The sequence below is a fragment of the Episyrphus balteatus genome, chromosome 1 (genome assembly GCF_945859705.1).
Source record: "Episyrphus balteatus chromosome 1, idEpiBalt1.1, whole genome shotgun sequence".
NCBI lineage: Eukaryota > Metazoa > Arthropoda > Insecta > Diptera > Syrphidae > Episyrphus > Episyrphus balteatus.
Window position 1 is genome coordinate 59,249,957 of NC_079134.1, and position 22,709 is coordinate 59,272,665.

General features: G+C 34.0%; 1 protein-coding gene across 1 annotated transcript; it reads right to left on the reverse strand.

The window, feature by feature from the left end:
* Nucleotides 1-19,802: 19,802 nt before the first annotated feature.
* On the reverse strand, nt 19,803-21,684 carry LOC129907443 (uncharacterized). Its single transcript, XM_055983684.1, has one exon. The coding sequence runs from the start codon at nt 21,682-21,684 to the stop codon at nt 20,248-20,250; it is 1,437 nt and encodes a 478-aa protein (XP_055839659.1). The 3' UTR covers nt 19,803-20,247.
* Between the last annotated feature and the right edge of the window lie 1,025 nt (nt 21,685-22,709).

Genomic DNA, 22,709 nt, shown 5'->3' on the forward strand with positions numbered 1-22,709 from the left:
GATTGTTGATCATCACAATAAGTACTTTTGCTCCACGTAAGGTGATTATCAAAGTGACAATCGCCTTTTTGTTATGGATTGTGGTTGAAAGCTATTTATGTGTCACTTTCGCTTTCTATTTTTATTGCAATCCTCAACGGCAAATTTCATTATATTAAAAAATAATACGAACATTTTAGTTCGTTGAGTAAAATATGGTTCCTTGTGAAGAAAAATTATAAAATATTTAATATACATGTAGTTTTACTTCTCTCATAAAATAAAACTCGGACACAAATTTTAGTTGACTTTTTCTTTATTTTTATAAATATTCCGTACTTAATAACACGACTTATATAACACGACTTATCGCTCAAGAATCTCTGGATAGACTGACTGCTCGTTTGGATGTTCGAATCTTCTTTCTTTTATCTTTCCTTTTGTCTTTCGTCCCGTTTCGTTCGTTTGTCTCTGTAGTGGTATGTCGATCTGAATATCGTTTGTCTGTATCGTCTGTTCATGTCTCTGTATTCATTAAGTATTGGGTTCGCTTAATGGCTACTAAATCCCCTACTTTATACTGGTGCGCTTCTATTCGAGCTTTATCAAACGTTTTTTTATTTTCTTGCTGAATGATTTCTATATTTTGTCGAGCTTTTTCCCTCACTTCATTACGCTCAACTTCAAGCTCGCTCACCACCTCTTCTTCTAACATTGCCCTCAAATCTGGATATTCTGGGACTTTCATTTCTAAACCTGTCAATATCTTAAACGGGCTTACTTTAGTACTCCTTGGTGGAGTATTGTTCAGTACCTGTTGTACCCTATCGACATGTTTGTACCAACACTTTGGGTCTTCCGAACAAAGTTTGGATAGCAACGATACGACCGTTCTATGGATCCTTTCCACTTGCCCATTTCCCCGTGGGACACCCGTGGAAATTAACAAATGTTGCACACCTTCTTTGTGGCAATACTCCTTGAAACCATTCGAGGTAAAAGCCGTTCCCCTATCGGATATAATGCGTTTTGGATTCCCGAAAATCGTTGCCTGTCTCTTAAGCTTCTCAATCACTTCCTCGGACCCAGTGCTTTTTGTTGGATGAAGCCAAAAAAATTTTGAAAAAGCATCAACTACTACGAGTAAGTGATTGTATTGCTTTTTGGTGTTTTCCATTGGGCCAACATGATCAACATGATACGTCTCCAATGGAACGCCCCCTTTATCTATGGGTGAAAGTAATCCCTCCTTTCTACTATTCTTCGCCTCAGTGATAATGCACTGGACGCAGCTCCTGACAACACTTGCCACTTTTTTGGACAGATTAGGAATATAAAACGATTTCTCTACTATATCCTGGGTTTTCTTGGTGGCGAAATGCCCTTGTTGATGTGCCATGGAAATAATTTCTTGTTCCATTTGCGCAGGTACTACTATTAGCTCTTTTGCAGGATCTTTGAATAGAACATCTGCTTTCAAAAAGTAGTCCTCATAAGTGTCCTTTTCTAATATTTTCCGGATAGCTCGAGTCCACGTATCTTCGAGCTGTGCCCCCTTGATGCGAAGGTTTAAAGACTCTTCGATCATCATACAATAAACCCTACTAAGCGCGTCGACGTGTCTCATCTGGGTTCCCGAACGATGCTCTACGTCGAAAAGGAAACCTTGCATGAAAATCGCCCAACGAGATAGTTTCGGTGGTAAATCACGATTTTTCATAGTCATATTGAAAGCCTTACAGTCGGTGACGACTTTGAATCGCATCCCTAACAGATACACTCTCCATTTCTTGAGTGCTTCAACTACAGCTAGTACCTCTTGTTCATAAGAATGAAGCTTTTCTTCTGTCTCTGTGGTCTTACGACTATAATATTGAACTGGATGGAAACATTGATCTTCCTCATCCTTTTGTAACAAAACACCCCCATATCCATACTTGCACGCGTCTGTATGGACTTCTGTCACACTATTGGGATTAAACAACCTAAGAACTGGTGCTTTAATGAGCGCTGTCTTCAATTGTTCAAAAGCCATAAGTTGTTCAGGACCCAACTTGTATTTTGCCTCTTGTTTGAGCATATCGGACAATGGTTTAGCTACCAACGCAAAATTTTGTATAAACCTCCTAAAATACGAGGTCAAACCTATGAACCTTTGAAGAGCTTTTTTGTCTCTAGGAAGCGGGTAATTCTCAACAGCTCTTGTCTTTTCGGTTGACGGTCGGATAGAGCTATTCTCAACTATGTATCCTAAAAAATCAACTCGCCTTTTCAAGAATTGGCTCTTTTCCCACTTAAAATTGAGGCCATATTCTTCAGCTACTTTAATGACTTGGATCAATTTCTCTATCCCTTCTGCTTCATCTTTCGAGGGAATTATCATGTCGTCCATATAAAGGACCACTATGCCGGCTTGGATTAATGTCCGGAACACGGCGTAGACGAATCTACAGAAAACGGCTGGAGAGTTCGAGATTCCGAAAGGAACAAACAAAAATTCATACTGATAGTCCTGAGTGACGAATGCAGTATATTTACGAGAATCCGGGTGCATAGGCACATGAAAGAAACCGTTTCTCAAATCTAGTGTTGTAAACACCTTTGCTCCCTCTAACCGCTCTATTACCTCATCCATCGTAATCATTGGAAAACTATCCCGTATAATTTTCTCATTGAGCTTTCTATAATCGCAACAAAGCCTCTTTGAACCGTCTTTTTTGGAAACCAGTACGATCGGAGACGCGTATGGAGACACGCTCGGTCGTATGATTCCTTCTTCAAGCCATTTGTTAACCTGCTGGTTTATAAACTCTTGATCTGGCCTTGGCATACGTCTAGGTGCTTGCCAAACAGGAACATCGTCATTAAGTACTAGCTTCATTTCGACTGGAGCTGTTCTGTTTCTTCTGGGTGAATATTCACTAATAATTCCCCTAATAATCCTCTGTTCCCCTTCATTAAGATGATTTAAGTCAAGTGTCAGATCGATTTGGAAATCGCCCTCATATGCGGACATGCAAATACTGTGAAACACCTTCAACTCAAACGTGTCTTCCTTTTCTTTTTCCCCTAGGGTGTTGTTCCTAACCTCATCGATTTCCATCGATACACCGGCCTTACCAGTGTCTGCAAGTGCACTACTCAAAGCACCCCCTTCTACCTTTCCATCCTTGCAAGTCTTCTTCCTTTGGAACCGAACACCCTCTTCTTCAATTACTAAATTTACTTCGCGCAAGACATCGTTGCCAACAACTGCCGCATATGACATGTCAGCCTCACGGAGTACGTGGAATGTCATATCCAATTCGCACCCGTCTACATTTACCTTCACGGTAAAACTACCCAACGTCATAACCTCCTTATGACCTAACCCTATTAGTTTCACTTTTAATGGGTTTAAATCTATGTACCCTATCATGAGTAAGAAATCATACCTGATTAGGCATAAATCACTGCCCGTATCAATCAGTGCACACACTGAGAAGTTTCCCAATTGTATGGTTTTGAAAACACGGTTGGAGCCGGTTGCAAAACATACTCTAGCTTTTACCTCTGAATAGGTACTCTCTTCTGTCCCCACCATTTGGACATTGTGCCTCTCATTTTTTATGTTAGGCTGACCTGCTTTGCATTCAAATGCTCGATGACCTGGTTGTCCACATTTGAAGCATTTAAGTATTTTCACCTGACAATCCCTAGAAAGATGGGTGTTACTACCACATCTGAAACAACTTTTTGTTTCTGTTCTTACTGGAGCACGAGAGCTAGTTGATGGTTGTGAATCTCCCCGGTAGTATGAAGACTTTTGGGAAGATCTGTTCACCCTCTCGTATAGCTTTATTTGCTCCTTCAGTTCTTTTGTTGTTTTGGCTTGATATAAACACATTTTGTTATGTCTAGAGTCGGGTATTCCCTCAGCGAAGTACTCAATCAGACTTTCGTCATCTAAAACTATCGATTTTGCGATTTCCATAAGCGCATACAAGTATTCCAAAAAAGACTCAGTTTGTTTTTTCCTACGAGCCTTCAACTGCCTGTGGACTTCTGCCGCCGAGAGCTTACTTGAAAATTCATTTATCAACTCCCTCTTAAGTCTATCCCAACTATTAACCCCAGACAAACTCCTAATGAACTGTCTAGCAACCCCTTTAATAAGCTGTTTCCCGTATATAAACTTCTGGATCTCGCCCCATTCGACGATGATGGCATTCTCTTCAAAATCTGATACCCACTGATTAACGTCCGGGTATCCTGAACCGTCAAAGGCCGAAAGTGATCCTTCTATATCGCGGAGAGTGAAATTACTACCTGCCCTTGGACGTCTATGAACCTGCCTACCATTTGACTCTGAGTCACTAAAATCTGCTTCTTCCTCTGTATCGTTGCCTTCTACAGGCCTGGCGAGTCCAAAATGTTCTATGAGTCTGTCTTGCAATACAGCTTTAAGTCCTGTTGTTGGTAAGTTTAGTTCCCGTAATTTGTCCCTGAGAACCTCAACGGTTGAACTTAAAATCGTTCGAACATCCATTACAATGTTTTCTTATTTCTTATTTTTTAGATTCAACAAAATAAATTAAATAGTTTATAATAAATAAATTGAAGTGTCAAAAATAACTTCTATCCACCTTTACTTTTATAATTTAAAGTCAAAATTTTTGTATTCAAAAAAAATAAATCAAATGAGAGGTTAAAAAAAATTAAATTGATTGGAAATTACTTAAAATAATTTTACTCTATTTTTACTTTAATAACTTCTATCCACCTTTACTTTTATAATTTAAAGTCAAAATCTTTGTTAATTAAATGATAGGTAAAAAAAAATAAATTGAATGGAAATTACTTAAAATAATTTTACTCTACTTTTACTTTAAAAGTCAAAAAAAAAAAAATATTAAAGATAACTGAACAACTCGCCAAACAACTCTGCATTCACCCTATGTTTCTGTTGTGATGATTCTGCTCACTTCGTATTCGGAATTTCGCTCATCTGTCAGTACCAAAAGAACAAAAGAAAATAGAATAAAATATCTCCTAAACTGGGTGAAGATCAAAACAAACCAAATTTTTCAAGGACGCGCGCAGTTTTAAAGAACTGTTGTTTGTAAAAAAAAACTCATACAAATCGATTTCAAGTGTTTTTTTTGGTAGTAACGTTCTACTATAACTTAATTTAGTGCCTAAAAATCGAAAAAATTACGGAATTTAAAATATATTTCTATGCTGTATTTTTTGCTTTTTTGTTTTGTTGGTTTGTTTTTGCTGGTTTGTTTTGATTTTCGCCGAGTTTAAAACGTCAAAATGGTAACTGTAAATAGAAAGAGAAGACAAGGACAAATGTTCGAACTTCCCTATTCTCCTTGTGGTTCTCGTTGGAGCAAGCAACCGCGGTGGTCTTCGTGTGTGTATACACTTCTTATTTGGTTTTTTGTTCTTTTTGCACACTCGCACCGCTTAGGTTGAAGCCCGTAATGTTTGTTTTTTTATTTTCACTCATGCGCATTCAAGTTTTTGTTTTGCGCGCACAGACACAATTTTCTGTTTCTTCTTTCTAAACTACACTTTAGGTTGAAGTCAATAATGTTTGTTTTTTTTATTTTCAGTCATGCGCATTCAAGTTTGTTTTGCGCGCACACACACAATTTTCTGTTTCTTCTTTCTTGTATGTATCTTCTTTCTAAACTACACTTTAGGTTGAAGCCAATAATGTGCACATTCGAGTTTTGTTTTGCGCGCACAGACACAATTTCTGTTTCTTTTCTTATACAAGAGAGAAGAGAGAAGATTCTCTCTTCAAACTTAAATACACTTTTGGTTGAAGCGAAGTGTGGTATATATTGCGCGCACAGACACAATGTAGTTTCTCTTTACGCACTAACACCAGTTGAGTTTGAGTGGTGTACTTATAGCGCGCACAGACACAATTTTCTGTTTCTGGTTTGAAATTTTAACTGTACTTCAACCGACTTTTGGGAATGGCGTCCTCTTTTATGATTTTTATTTTATTACAGATTCTTGGGGATGAAGCCCTCTTTTAATCAAAACAATTTTTTGGGGATCAATCCCTCTTTTATTAACACAAATTCTTGGGATGAAGCCCACTTTCAATTCTTTGATTCGGTACAAATTCTTTGGGATGAATCCCTCTTTTAACCGATACAAACTCTTGGGATGCAACCCTCTTTTAACCGACACTACCGACTCGGATTTTTATCCACGGTTCGAGCCCCCAATTGTAGTTTTACTTCTCTCATAAAATAAAACTCGGACACAAATTTTAGTTGACTTTTTCTTTATTTTTATAAATATTCCGTACTTAATAACACGACTTATATAACACGACTTATCGCTCAAGAATCTCTGGATAGACTGACTGCTCGTTTGGATGTTCGAATCTTCTTTCTTTTATCTTTCCTTTTGTCTTTCGTCCCGTTTCGTTCGTTTGTCTCTGTAGTGGTATGTCGATCTGAATATCGTTTGTCTGTATCGTCTGTTCATGTATCGTCTTGTGTCTGTCTGTATAATGTCATCCCACATACACTTAGGAGCAAAAAAATGGAATCAAATCTTGCGTTCTTCAAAAACGATATTTGGTCGTGAAGTAATCGACATACATGAATGTTAATGGTACCATTGAAAAGCTTGAAACAAAAGCTTTAATTCAATGCTAAGAACTCAAAAATCCGTTCGTTGGTTCCATCCATCCAACATATATGAATTATGTAAGGAAAAAAAAACTGAAATTAAAACACAAATTATCTGGAAAATTTAACATTTAAAAAAAATTAAGTGCAATTCATTGACAGACAACGCTAATACTATCGTTGGAAGAAAAAGACTGAAATTGAAACAGAGAGTATCTGGAAAATTTAACAAAAAAACAAAATGAAGTGCAATTTATTGACAGATAGCGGTAACACTATCGTATGCATTTTTATGTTTTTACCAACAATTCAAAGTAAAAAATACAAGCTTTAAAATGAGACCATGAGACTTTGAATAAAAATATTTTATCCATGGCAATTTTTGTTTTTAATATAATATAATTTATTTGATTCCGTTTTCCGATTGGGCACCGGTAGTAATCGAATCTCGGTCTTCCCCGTGTGAGTCGAACACTCATCGAAATCGCTGCACCTGTAGGGTTTTGGTGATCACTTTACTCAGAGCAAAGGATAGGTGATGGTCAAAAGTGACATTCAAAAAGGTGACAATCAACTATCACCTTAGCCGATTCCACCCCTGAAAATGATGTGTTGTCTGCACTCTTCTGAAAACCTTAGTCATTTAGTTGTGTTCGCCGTGAAACACCAATAAGTTTTATATGTCATTTTGTTCTGCGTTTTGTCTAATTTTAGAATATGAAAAGTAACTTTTTGCTACCCTGCCTGTGAGAATCGTTCATTTTTAGTTGGTGACATAGAGGAAGGAATACCTAGAGACGCGACTTCGGTTGGTTTTTCTCTTCCACCCTACAAGCTGCAATGAGGGGAAAAACTCCACAGTGCTTATATGTGGTAGTTTTCCCGTGCATTTTAAATGGCACCAACACATTCAACTGTGGAGTTGTGCTCAAAACAATTAAAAACAATTTAAGTGCTCAGTAGAGGAATTAATTCATAAAAAATAATATAATAAATTCAAAACACGAACCTTTTTTTTTATTTCTGTACATATTTATTGAAAGGTGGGTGTCTGGAGTGAGCTGTTTGAGCTATTCAATAAAAATTTTTAAATTCTTTCATTTATTAAATGTGTGCTTATTTATAATAAAATATTAAAGAAAAATTAATTTAATAAATTTATTTAAAAAAAAATAAAAATAAAAAAAAAACATGCTTTCAAAAGTGACAATCGAAAATCTTAAAAAGTGTATGGGTTGTAACCCTAAAAATGGGCGTGGCCATTCTAAATTTTGGCTATGGACTAACATTTGTATCAATAAGATTTGTTCCAAATTTCAAGTGTCCAGCTTAGGGCTGCCAGACGTCCCGATTTCGGCGGGACAGTCCCGACATTTGGACTCTGTCCCGATATCTGTCCTGATTTACAAAATGTCCCGAGTTTTGTCCCGACAATCCGTTTTCATTCGAAAACTTTCTGGAAGAAAATCAAAGTCACTGCTATATGAAAATAAATGAATAACATTTGATATTTCCTTACTGGGAACATGTGTGAAAAATAAAATGATTGGTCCATTTGTTTTTTACTTTCGTGTAATAAAATTTTAAACGTAAAAAGCTTTTAGCTTCAATTTATTCTTTATCAATTATTTCTAAAGTCCATTATAAAAATTTAAAAAAAATGCCAAATCGCAGAAAACTCCTTCTTTCAAAAGCAAACATTAAATTTAATGAAAATTGGAAGCTTGGTACCTACCTTCATTTATTAAAAGATCCATCACTTGATAGTTGTTTATTTTTTATGGATGAAGACTTTGTTATTTTTCTTTAAGTTTGCTTTTAAAAAAATGGAATTTTTACCAATGGAAAAGTTTGGAATCACACTGGTCTATTACTTTTTTATTTCTTTTTATTTTTATAAATTTTCGATTTCATGTATTTTTTTGCTGTCCCGATTTGTCCCGACTTTTAAGACATGTTGTCCCAACATAAATAAAATTTCATCTGGCAGCCCTAGTCCAGCTCTTTTGCTTGCCACCTTTTTGCAATTTTGCCCCATAGTGACATCGTCTCAGTAAAGTGCAACAAGTCTCTTAAATGATACTTATTTTTAATTAGGTACCTAGTTTTTAGAGAAATACGTCAATAATTTACTATGAATCAAAGTTACAAAACTCCGACTATTAGATCTTTAGTTTGTTAAAGAAAATATTGCCAGTACAGACAGGAGAAGACATCTGTATCTTCATACAATTTTTTCCTTTACAATACATTCTTTCTTAATGCCCAACTATAATAAGTAGAAGCAGAGCCCGACTCAGGACAACACGACTTTGTACACCCCGAACACTCAGGTAAGAACTCGACCTGAGTCGAGTTGCGATGAGTCGGGCTATCTTGAGCCGGGGTATGGGTTGAATCGGGCTGTCGTGAGTCGGGGTGTACAAAGTCGTGTTGTCCTGAGTCGGGCTATACCCTTCCCCTATAATATGCCTGGCCGCGCTTGGTTTATGCTAAAATGGCATAAGTGAGTTGAATCGTAATAGTCCAGTCATTTCCAGGCTTAGAAAAGCAAAATGGGTCGTCAAATTTGTTCATATTCACTTGATTCAAAAAATACATCTCGAAGGATTTTGAATTTTAAGGTCTAATAGTGGAGTTATGGGCTTCTAAAGTTAAGGAAAACTCTGGTGAAGAGTTAATTTAAAAAATTCTAATAAATACAAGGAAAGGGTAACAAAATTCTTTTAATGATGGATTAAATAGAAAATTAGACGTTCTTTTCAAATATGAATTCCAAACCGGAAATCGATTTATTTTTTCGATAGAAAACCGGAAGTTAACATTTTAAATCCAAATTTAAGAAACTTTTAATATTTTTTTTATACAGTCTTAAAAGAAAGCTTATACAATTATTTAGAAACTATGTGCCAAGTTTCAGAGTGGGATCTCCATTCGTTTAGAACAGGCATGTCAAACTCAATGGTTACAAGGGGCCAAAACAGCGAGATAAAAATTTGTGGGCCGTAGAACATGTTAAGCTACAATTTTTATATGTAAAACAATTTTGTAAAAAAAAAAACGGAAACTATTTTTTTTTCATTTACCTATTTTTCTCAGACCAAAGTTAGTTATTCAGGATTTTATAGGTAACTCATTCCTCTTAATGACTGAAATAACTGCTCGCATCGACAGGTACCTACTGTGAATTTTGCAAACGATTTTATATGGCAGTTTTCAAGTGCACAAAAATACTTATAAAATCGGGCATTTCAACGAATTTGGAACTTATTTCGGAGTCAAATTCGGCAATAATTCTATGTTTATGGAACAAATCGAAAAAAAAGTAAGAGAACTTGTCTTTCAAGAAATATTCTGCAAGTCTTTTTCGTATTCAATTTTATAGTTTAGATTTTTTGCGTAGTATTTTTGATACGTCAAATCCTGGTTTATCTTCTGATGTTCCAAAAGAGCTAGGTTGCATTTGAATGCACATTTGCATTTGAATGTTGCATTTGTTGACATATTCATTATTATAGGTCGTTTCAAATCAAAAGTCCTGACTCTGAGTTTATTTTCTCCCTTCCAATAAAATTGAGTAAAAATAAACAAAAACTCAATTTTATTGGCTCATTGCGACAAATCAACTCAAAAATAACAACAAATCATGGTTGTTTGAATGAAAAAAATTCAAGAGAAAAAAAAAATAATCAAACGAAAAATCTGAATTTGTTTATTAATGATTTCTATGGTGATGACTCGAAAATAATTGAAAAATATCTATCATATAAACTGGACATTTCTGATGCATCTTCACCTAGTCCTACAACAATATCTTCAGTAAAGTTATCCCAACTGCCTTCAAATGATAAATAATTAAATAATTGTATGCTTTTTTGTATTGATCGCTGATATTGAGTGAAGCAAGCCCGGGAGACTTGCCTCCGCTACCCAGTGAATCTTACAGACAGACCAATTTATTAAAAAAGCGATATCAAGAACTGTTCCTTATTATTTTATCGTATTTTAGAAAAAGTTCAGCTGCGTCATAAATGCTTCCTTCCAGTGAGCAAATGAGTTTTTTTATTTTTGCTCAATTTTCCATGGGACTTTTGATTTTAAACGACCTATATTATGAATTTTACTCGCAGTTTTGAGTTTAACTCAATTAATATTTTGCTACATCTAGATAGGTAGGTATCATGAATTATAAACTCTGCAACCATTTTAGATAGCAAGACATGCTGGTTTAAAGACTTTTATCATTAAAAACTAAAAAAATTCCAAAGCCCCAAAATCGTTTGTAGGTTAACTCAGAATATTCGCTTCCTAGTTCACTCTGATTTGAGCCACGAGATCTTATAAAACTTACTATTTTGTTTGGTTTTGTCCCATATTTATTTGTTGATTAGGAAAAAAAGGAGGTGCCAGGTGCATGTGTGTCAAAAGCTGTGAACATAAAATCTAAATTATAATCTAAAACTCAAAATTAATAAAAATGTGGACAGGGCCGGGCCGCAAAGTTATTCGTTGTGGGCCGCAAGCTTGACATGCCTGGTTTAGAAAATATAAACATTTTAGTAAGCGGACTTCGTGCAAAAAACTGATTTTTTTTAGAAAAAAACCGGAAATAAGCAATTCACTTTAAATTATGGGTATCTTAGACCATTTTTTTATTATATTTTTTTAATAAACAATTTTTGTATTTTTTTTTTTTTAATATGTTTTCAAAAACGAATAGCGCTAGAAAGAAAAAAATTTAATTTTGTAAATTTTCCACTTTTTCACTTTTTAGGTCATTGTAGATGAGGTTTTAAGGAACAAAAAAGACGTTATTGTTAGTTTTCCCTGAACCTCATAAGAAAAACGCTTTGTCATGCGGCATTTGGTGTGCGAACAAAATATTAGGGCCTTTTATGCAAAAGGTCTAAAAGTGAAAACTTGCTAAAATAGTGAAGGAATTGTCAAATTCTTATGTTCTTCCAAGAGAGAAAAGGACGAAGATAGATTTAATTGGTTTCATTATTCATGTTTTGAGTGATTTTATATAAAAATACTTCGAAGAAAAAATGTATGGTATAACCTTTGGTGTAGGTGACCTTTTTTTATAATCAAAAGTGTTTACAAAAGATTGGGCCATAGTAATAGACTCGATTTCAATAGGATTAGATTTTAACAAAAAAATTCATGGTAATAAAACAAAGATCTTATTTCTAAACTTAGATAATTAAAACTTATATAACTAAAACAATGAAAGTAAACCATAGTTAACATGCGATCAAAAATAAACGCACTAATGTGAAACCACCTTAATGTTTTTTTTATTTTCGCTGGATGTTATCATTCATTCATTCATGAATGACATTTCATTCCAGTCGATTGGAAATTTTCCACCAGATATTCCAGTGGTTTTGTTGTTTTTTAATATCGAATTTTAATTTATTTAATTTAAGTATTTCGGTTAAAAAAAAAAAAACTGAAAAAAGTGGTGGTCGTGGCATCAAGTCAGTTTTTTAAAATTTTGGTTATTTTCAAGAAAAATAAAAAAAGGTAAAAAAATTTTTTTTTTGAAAATATAAAAAAAATGGTTAATGCCGGAAATGGACCTGCCTGTCAGTCGAGCACTTTACCCTTACCCTCTAGTTCAGTCTTTAATAAAAATAATAGTGCCAAAAAGGAATTTTTTTAGTTTTACGTTGTAATTTTTTTTTCTCCGTGTATCGTCATTTAAACTCGTATTACTCGAAAAGGGGAAAAAAGGGGAAAAAACGGCGCTATTATTTCGAAAGGTAGGACGGTATTCTTCATTTGAGAACTTAAATTGTATAGGGCACTCGAAGGCAAACCAACTTAATCTCTAATTTAATGAAAATTGAGCTAAATAAAAATGGTTAAAATTGCTTCGCTAACGAGCCCCATTACAATTAGCCTTAATGTTATTTAACAATATAATTTATGTTTTAAGAAAGTATTAAACTTCTCGTTTAATATCCATAACAATTAAATACTGTTCACAATTTTTAACACCCGCTATCACTATCGCAAGTTGACACCTTATAACTGCAGCGATAAGAAAACTGTACATTTTTTTATATACCGACTTTGAATGGCTATTAAGAATTGAAAAAGGGGGTAACCGTCAAATTTTTTTTGGTTTTGGTTCGATGGGATATTGTAGAACGTTGTTTAATCATTGGATTTTAAAAAATTGACATTTACTTTTTTTATTTTTGACCTATGGCGGGACCCACTGTGCGCCGCCAACACCAAGAGACCAAGTAAGAATTTTATTAAAAGAACTATATAAAATAGACTTTATAATTTTATGTATTTTGTTTTCAAGATATAAAACATCATCAGCACATATCTGAATCGAATCATCGAAATAAAAACTTATCGAGTTTATAAATAAAAAGCAGTGTTTTATATCTCTTCATTGGGGAAAAAAATTAAAAGGTCGTTTTCGTTGGAACTACGTTTAAATAGAGGAACTACAAATAAAAGTCGACAACCTAAAGTTGTCCCTCGCCGAAGCCCAGGCTGAAAGAGTCGCCCTGCAACAGCAGTTGCAACTGCAATCAAAGCTAGATCATCATGCGCATGCCGTCGCCACTTCCACCACAACATCATTCACTGCCGCCAAGGTACGTACCCATTCTTTAATAGCATGCCATTTAAAACACATAAAATATCAGTGACACTGCCACCTCAAAGTGTATGTTACTACAACTATTCGAGCCCATACAATTTTTCGCCTCCCACCATATTCAATTCCGTACCCCCAAATCAGCCACCGCCATTTCAGCCACCGCCATCTCAGCCACCGACTTTTCATAGAAAGTTTATTAATTCATTCAAGCAGTGTTAGTGCTGTTCTGCTTGAATTGGAAAATAGCTTCGGACGGCCAGATGTTTTGGTTAGAAGCCAGATTACCAAAGCCAAATCCTTTGCCACCATAACTGATTCCCGAATCAACAAAATCATACCTTTTAGCACCACTGTCTCAAATCTTGCAGTTTTCTTGGAAAACTCTGGTGCGATGCCTTATTTATACGATTGGTCACTCCTCGATGAACTTGTTTTTAAACTACCCTGGCACAACATTCGTTTCAGCTATATCAGAATCCCTCTGTGCGTGATTTCAGTACTTGGCTGAAGCATGTTGCCGCCTTTGTTTCAATAGCCACCGAAATAAAGCCCGACTCAATAGAAAAGAAGGTCAAACAAATAAATGCTATATGCCCGGTAGGGAATGAAATTGAGAAGAAACCGAACGTTTGTGTGGTATGTCAACAAAACCACAAACTGCATCAGTGTTCTAAATTTAGAGACGCTACTCTTCCGGAAAGATGGCAAATGGTTAAAAATAATCGTATTTGTTTTTGTTGTTATATATCACGAAAGGTTCTTTTTGATAGGACCAAAGTTTTGAGTTGTAAGGAAACATCAGTGTTTTGGAGTTGTAAACTGTAAATAGGATCACAGTAACAAAAAAAAAAAATCAAAAAAAGGCCTCAAAAGTTTTTTGAATAAAAAAATTAATTTAGTTTTTGGTTTGTCTTATAGACTTATAGCCAGTTGTACAAACGTGGTTCAGCACGACACACTTAGACCCTTATGGTTCCATTGTGATAACAAAAAAGACTATGCAAAATGCACATGATGGAGTAAGGACCCACAACCATTATGTGGATCTGTTGATATCATAAATTAATTCCCATCTTTGGTGGGTTTTTGATTTGGATTTTGGATGTATAAGATGTGAAATTCTTGCTGAGCCAAGTGAGCTAATTCAAAAATAAAGTGCATTAACAATGGTTTGTTTAAATAAGTTAATACATACCTAGATAAAATTGTTGCCGCATGATAGATCTTGTTAGATTTTACCAAATTGTCTGGTTTATGAATGTTTTTTGTGGATACATCTTACCACAACATGCACCTAAGACTGGGTTCCCTTTTTCTGCGAAGTCCAAGTCAGATCTCATGTAAAAGCATTTGTATGTATTAGTGAATATTTTTTGCTCTCTCGCCATCGAATTCTCTGGTTTTTTCCTCTCAGGATGTTGGTTTTCAATTTTTCATTCATTGTCTCTTTATGAGATCGCCATCGCACTCACGCGTGCGGGGTGACATGCCAATGGATGTAGGTATACATAGATCTTTATATGGGTATAGTGTTTCGTGTTTGTGGACGAAAACTGGTTTGAAATTCTATATTTTCATGAAAGATTTCTGAAGTGTATACCTATTTATTTTTGAAATGAAAAAGAAACTTGTTTTCATGTTGCTTTTGTGGATGGCAATTGAATTTTCTGTGTATCAGAGAAATTTTTTGCATTATAATAATAATTATATACCCCGTTTGTATGGCGATTTGAATCCGAATTGAATCAGGATTTAGGTCTATATATACCTGAATCGAATTGAATCCGGATTTGTCGATCCGATCCGACTCGGGGAGCTCAATCGAATCGAAAATATGCATATATACCAAACGAATTGAATACTCGAGATATAATTTATGGTGGAAATTGTGTGTGATTGTCTTCTTATTTGCAAATTTTACTGTATGTATGTATTATGATATCTAGTTTTACTTGCACTTTGTTTTTGGTTAGATTTTTCTATTTTACTGCAAATATATTTAAAAGAAAAATTGTGCTTTCGATTCTATTTCAATTCGATTCCTCGATCTGGTACTTCCATATACCTGGATCGAAATTTCGATTCAGTTTCAATTCGATCTTTAAATCGGTCATACAAACGGGGTAATAGTTGTTCAGCGGAAAAGCAGGTAGAGGATATGTTATGTGGGTGCTTTCATATAATATACTTGACAGTATCCTTTGTGTAGTGTGTATAAAAATATGAGTAGATGCGCAGAAGGATTGATTTTCAGGTTCTTCCTCACTTTTGAGTTGTTCTTCGTTGAGAATTTTTTTGTCTAGCACTAGCGCGTGCCGGCTGACATGAAAATGTATTTACATACAATATACCTATAGAATGTTTAGGTTCTTATGTGTATGTTGTTTGAGGATGGACTCGAGATAAATCTTGTATGACAATATGATCATGGAGAATGCCGCAAAAAGTTTCTCCTGAACTTATTTTTTGAAACTTAGGCCGCATTTGGATTAGACTAAATATTTAGCCGAGAATAAATTGTGATAGCTTCTTCTTCATTCAAAAACAAAGAAGACACTGAATTGAAAATCCATTGCAAAACTATTTCTATAAATACCATCAAGTGCATTCTAACCACAAATACACTCAGGTATATAACCCTTATACCTAAAATATTATTCCTAAAATGGCAAAAATTCTCTGTGGTAACCTAAAAAAACAACCGAATCCACAACATATAAACAAAGAAAATGAAAAACAAAAGGACATATTTATATTATATATAACCCCGTACGCACGCGCGAGTGTAGTATAATAAACAATACAACCCAGAATCCAGAAATCAACCTAAATATGGAAATCATTCATTGTGTACATGTCAAATGTCAATACACATTTTTACACACAAACAAGTGCATACTTACAAATGTACCCACATATCTAATCCTTTAATTATATCCCCGCACGAGCGATGTGAATATTACACAATGCAAAGAATTTCTCTGACACAAAAAAAAACCAAAAATGTCATCTCGCACGCGCGAGTGCGATATAATAAACACGAAATGAATTGTTAGGAAAAACCCAAGAGTCAACAAGAACAAAACAACCCTCTTTGAAAAACAAAAAATATCTACTATCTACCTACTCTCTGCAGCATCTTCAATCTTCATAATTTCATGCATAGAGGAAGGAATACCTAGAGAACCGACTCGTACCCCCCTTGCCTAAAACACCCGCAAATTTAATTTCAGATAATTGATATTACTCCAGTCAAAGCGTCATTTGACCTTGCGATGAGAGGCACTGTCTGTTTTTATTTCATGGATCGATGGAGGTATATTTAAAAGGCTTAAACCCAATTTCTCACCACCTGATCATTCTTTTTAGCGGAGTTATTCACAAAAATGCATTTTTTGGGATATTTTACTTCTAAGCTAATATCTTTGCTCCAGATTATCGTAGACCAAAAAATAAACATACATTCTCTTCCTTATAATATTTTCTATCGTTGTATGTAATTTCATTGTAATTGAGTGAGTAAATATAAAAAGGCAACCATTTTAAGTCAAATTCTTGTTGTTAAAAAACACATTTTTGTCATTATTTCGAAAAAAGCTTATATCATGATTGACATTTTTCTAACCTATTTTGTAGCCCTGTTCATGTCCTCCATTTTACAGAAAAAATGAGCTCTTTATCACCAAAGATGGCCGAGCTATTGATAAATGAACGCATGCAAAACCGGTGCGAAAACACCCAAAAATATCGTTTTTCGGGAATAACTCGACTTCAGAATGTCCTACGGCAAAAAATAAAGCAATGAATTGTTCGCTACAACATTTTCTATCAATTTAGTGCACAATCTTTTTGTTGAAACAAATAACAAATAAGTAATATTAAGTCAAAGTCGTTTTTTTTGTTTAGCAAACTCTTGCCTTATTATTTTGCAAACGGTGCGAGTATTGGCTAAGAAAATAAAATATTATTGTAGTCCTTTAAATTATCTACAATTCAAAAAAAAATTTAGCTTTCTACGACCCACGGGAGCCGAGCTATTATAATTTTAAGAAAGCATTAATCCGTACGAAAATTCAAAAAAATTTCCCTTGTTTATGATTCGAATACTAGTTCTCAGTGAGAGGGGTTGTTTTCATTGTTTCTTGTTATAAGAGAATTTGTCTTATGTTTTTTCGTTGGTCATTTGGACCTTTTTTAAAAAATTAATTACTCGGCTCTCGTGGGTCGTAGAGAGCTAATTTTTTTTTTAAATTGTAGATAATTTAAAGGACTACAATAATATTTTATTTTCTTAGCCAATACTCGCACCGTTTGCAAAATAATAAGGCAAGAGTTTGCTAAACAAAAAAAACGACTTTGACTTAATATTACTTATTTGTTATTTGTTTCAACAAAAAGATTGTGCACTAAATTGATAGAAAATGTTGTAGCGAACAATTCATTGCTTTATTTTTTGCCGTAGGACATTCTGAAGTCGAGTTATTCCCGAAAAACGATATTTTTGGGTGTTTTCGCACCGGTTTTGCATGCGTTCATTTATCAATAGCTCGGCCATCTTTGGTGATAAAGAGCTCATTTTTTCTGTAAAATGAAGGAAATGAACAGGGCTACAAAATAGGTTAGAAAAATGTCAATCATGATATAAGCTTTTTTCGAAATAATGACAAAAATGTGTTTTTTAACAACAAGAATTTGACTTAAAATGGTTGCCATTTTATATTTACTCACTCAATTACAATGAAATTACATACAACGATAGAAAATATTATAAGGAAGAGAATGTATGTTTACTTTTTGGTCTACGATAATCTGGAGCAAAGATATTAGCTTAGAAGTAAAATATCCCAAAAAATGCATTTTTGTGAATAACTCCGCTAAAAAGAATGATCAGGTGGTGAGAAATTGGGTTTAAGCCTTTTAAATATACCCCTATCGATCCATGAAATAAAAACTGACAGTGCCTCTCATCGCAAGGTGAGGCCCTTTTTTCCGACGCTTTGACTGGAGTATATACATCTCTCTTATTTTTCTCTTGTTTTCCTATCTGTGAATGCGTGTGAAAGGTATAATGCGTTTAATAACTTCCTTTCACCAGTAGATGTCCTATCAAACTTTGAATTTAAACATGATTTTGGTTTGTACATGAACTTGAATAGCTCAAATAGCTCACTCACCCACCTTTCAATAATATGTACAGAAATAAAAAAAAGGTTTGTGTTTTGAATTTATTATATTATTTTTTTATGAATTAATTCCTCTACTGAGCACTTAAATTGTTTTTAATTGTTTTGAGCACAACTACACAGTTGAATGTGTTGGTGCCATTTAAAATGCACGGGAAAACTACCACACATAAGCACTGTGGAGTTTTTCCTCTCATTGCAGCTTGTAGGGTGGAAGAGAAAAACCAACCGAAGTCGCGTCTCTAGATATTCCTTCCTCTATGATTTTGTGGAAAAATTAAACAAAGCGAGTGGTGGTTGATTCATGACTGACTCTCAAAGTAAAAGGTAAAATCGAATGTGGTGTCAAATAAACAAATTGTCAAGTAAGCAATTCACCAGTCGTGGGAACATTAATGTTTTAAAGTTTACGTAAAATCAGCAGTTTATTGTTCTCACGACAAATGAAATGGACTGCCTTGATATTTTACACCACATACTCCTCCCCTTCTTTTTGAAAATCAGCCTATATTTATTGTATATGGATGTTTTTTTTTTTTTGTGTTGGTTTAGGTACATAATTACATAATCAATTTATCCTTACAAAAAGGAAACAAATCAGGACAAGATATTGTATCTCTTTACAATAAATTCAGATACAGTTAAATAAATTTTTTTTTTTTTTTTTACAATTGACTTTTGTTATTTATTATAATTTTTTTTTTTTATATATATTACAGATACAAATTTCTATCTATGTATATAAAAATATAAATTTACTATGGTTACATCATGTTTTTTAGTTTCTTTTTGTAAGTTAAAACGAAAAATTCAAAATGGAAATAGTGTGTTTTGTATATATTTGATATTGCGGCTTAAACATTATATTGAAGGGAAAAGCTTACTATTTTATTTTCTATTCTTGTTTTTATTTTATTTTTACTTTAACATTTTAACTATATATTACTACACTGTATTTTAATTTTAATTTGTTTTCCATTTTCTTTTTCTTTATTATTTCTGAGAGACGTAATTATAGTTTTTTATTCTGTTTTTTTATTTTTATTTTTTTTTTTTTTTTTTACAATAATAAATGTACTTTTTTTATACATGTATGTATAAGAATGCTTAAGTATAGGTTCCTACATTTGCTAAAATTATTTACTAATTTTTATTTTATTTAATTTTTTTTTTTTATTACAATTAGGTCTATTTTTTTTTTTTTTTTTTTTTTGAATGGTGATTGTTAATTATATTTACATTTCAAAGATAAGAAACCATTCTTCATATAACAGAACAATTCAAAACGAAATCTTTATATTGGATTTATGATATTTTTTTTTTTTTATTATATAATTAAGGCTAAATGATTTAAATTTTAAGAAAATCGCTCTCCAACGATTAAGTCTTGAGACCGAAATAGACAGAAAAACAGAAAAATGGGTACACATATAGTTAATCAGACGGACATTTTTTTACCGTTTTCGCATTCAACAAGTGTCAGATGCAGCCTCGAATACAGCATGCGAATCTATCTAATCTAGCCTTGGTTTCCTTCTGGGCCTTGGCTGAGGTCTTTGAAGGAAGTTGTTATTTCTTTGTTTTACAAGAGCATAATGATTGTAATCATGAATATTAGCCGTTACAGAAAACTCCTTAGAATTTTCAAGTGCTTCACTTATATTGTTTTTAAGCATATTAAACTCCGTATGATTTATTTCAAAAACTTTAGGTGGTTCTTTTGTTTCTATACCCGTGCCTCCCAAAACCCATGTACTTATGTTAGTACTAGGAACGAAGGCCTCATAAATGGTTTTATTATAATCGGGATAACCTTTTATTTTGGGAGTTTAAACGAGCATGATGATCTAAATGTTAATACTCCACAACCTGATACAGTAAGACTAGTGGATGATTGATTACAAATTAAATGTCCTGTTATATCATTTGTCACCGAAAAAATCCAAGAATTGGGATTTCTGAGTTTTTTCCAAAAGTTTTGCGGTGAATTTGATATACATTTTACATCACATTCTTTGAGGTTATTAGATTTATGATTTAACAAAGAAACCTCGCAGTAACTTTGATTGGAATTAAAGATAGGTATGTGATTCTCACAGAACAATGCATTTGGTAAGAAACTTTTACAAAAATTAATCTCTATATCAGAAAGTCTAAAATATTTATCGCGTGTCAGGGATATGGCGAGGTATGGAGTTGATGTTTCGACAGAATAAACTAAATTTTTACTAAAGAATGGTAGCGGAATAAGTCCAAAAAGTTGATAGTCTTCTAGATCAAGTAAGGGTAAACGAATTTCAAAAACTACACTGCCATCCAAAACACGACCTTTTACGGAAGCCATTTTATAATACTCTACCGCAGATCCCTGAAGTAATCTCAGCATTCCTGGTAGGTGGCTTCTAATATGAAGTAGCTGTTCGGTCAGTTGTTTTGGATTTATTATTTGTGGACTTATTTTAGCGTGTTTGAGATCTAAAAGAACGTCTAACAAAATTCCCTGTAGGCGCTCAAAGTTAGTTAAAACTAGAATTAGGTAAGAAACAAGGGATGATATATCCCTCTCCTGCTCATTGGCATTAAGAGAATCGGTAATTGATTTTTCCGTTAATTTCAGATAATTGTTCAAAACCTCGAACTGATGGTTTATCTGGACAGTGGTACGCTTAAGAATGTTAGTTGTGGAGTCAGTTATTGAAATTTGTTTTTTTAAAAGCTCAGAAAAATGGTTTTCGTTAGTCTTGATTTTTAATATCTGTGCTTCTATATTTGCTGCGTATTCGTTGTCTAAAACACCAAACAAACCATGGGCTATATTTCCTACAATGTCTAACGGGGAACGTCTTAATCTAGATCGTTGGTAATTTTCGGAGTTGAAGGAATACAAAAGAATGTTATTTTCTTCTATTACTTCTAATCGATGGCGAATTGCTTCTGCAGTTGGCATGCAGTGACGTTGATGTAGAACTTCGTTAGTGCAGAGTTTTTCCATACGATCTACGTAGTTTTTTAGTTCATTCAATTCCTGCCAGTATGTTGACATATTGTAGTAGACGTATATGATCCAATGGCTGTTGATTACTTGCACTGTTCCGATGTTGTCGAAATACACGCCAACTGCACACTCCAGTTTTTGTATGCCTACTTTTTCATTCTCGTTTGCCGTTAAGGATGCCGTTATGAAGAATAAATGTAGGGTGAACGTGTATAGCGGAATGAGTAAAAGTAAAAATACATATTGGGCACGATTCATTATTTTTGTTTGTGTAGAAAGGTAGATACTGCTGCTGTCTATTTTTGTGGGTAGTAGTGGGTACTGGAAAATTTAAAACAAAAACGGAAGGGTTTAAGCATTTTTTTTATGTGATTTTACTCAAATGTTTTCGAAAAAAGGTTTAAGTCTATTATTATGGACTTTTTCGAGTTTTGATCCTCTAAGTATTGTTGTATTTACATCATTGTGAACTTGTTTAACTTCAAAAGGGCCAGTGAACAAAGAATATAATTTGTTTTTCCTAGCCATGTCCTGAAGAAGAACCTTATCTCCTACTTTAAAGCAATGTGGACGAATGTTTCTATCATAATATTCCTTCGTTTTGATCTTATTAGTTTCTAAATTTAATCGAGCTTCTTGGTAAGCTTTTTGTAATTTATTTCTCAACTGGTAGAAATAATTTTCATCGTCGTAAATTGGAGAAGGGGGTTTCTTTATGTTGTGTGGCATATCAGAGGTGAAACCATATAACACATCTATAGGTGTTAGCTTTGTGCTAGCATGAGGAGTGTTGTTATGGACATACATGGCCTGACGGTGCCATTCGTCCCAGTTCGCTGGATCAGCACTTAAAAACGATCTTAAGTACTCTATTAGAGGACCATGATTCCTTTCAAGTGCACCATTAGACTGCGGATGATATGCAGTTGTCTCCAGTTTATTTATTTTCAAAAATTTACAAACCCTTTTGAACAAGTCACTGCAAAAATTTGAACCTCTATCTGTTAGTAATTCCTTTGGAATTCTATACCTACATATTATTTCGTTGAAGAAAACCCTCGCAACCGTTTCCGCTTCCCCGTTAGGGAGTGGATAACAGTCCATAAAACGAGTAAGGTCATCTGCAAAGGTTAAAATGTATTTGTTGCCTTGAACAGTTGTAGGGAGTGGACCTACAATATCCATAAAAACTTTGTCAAATGGTTTTTTAGAAGTGGTTGAAACCATCATTGGCATAATAGTGCGTCTAGCTTTTTTATTTGTTTGGCATTTTTTACAGCTTT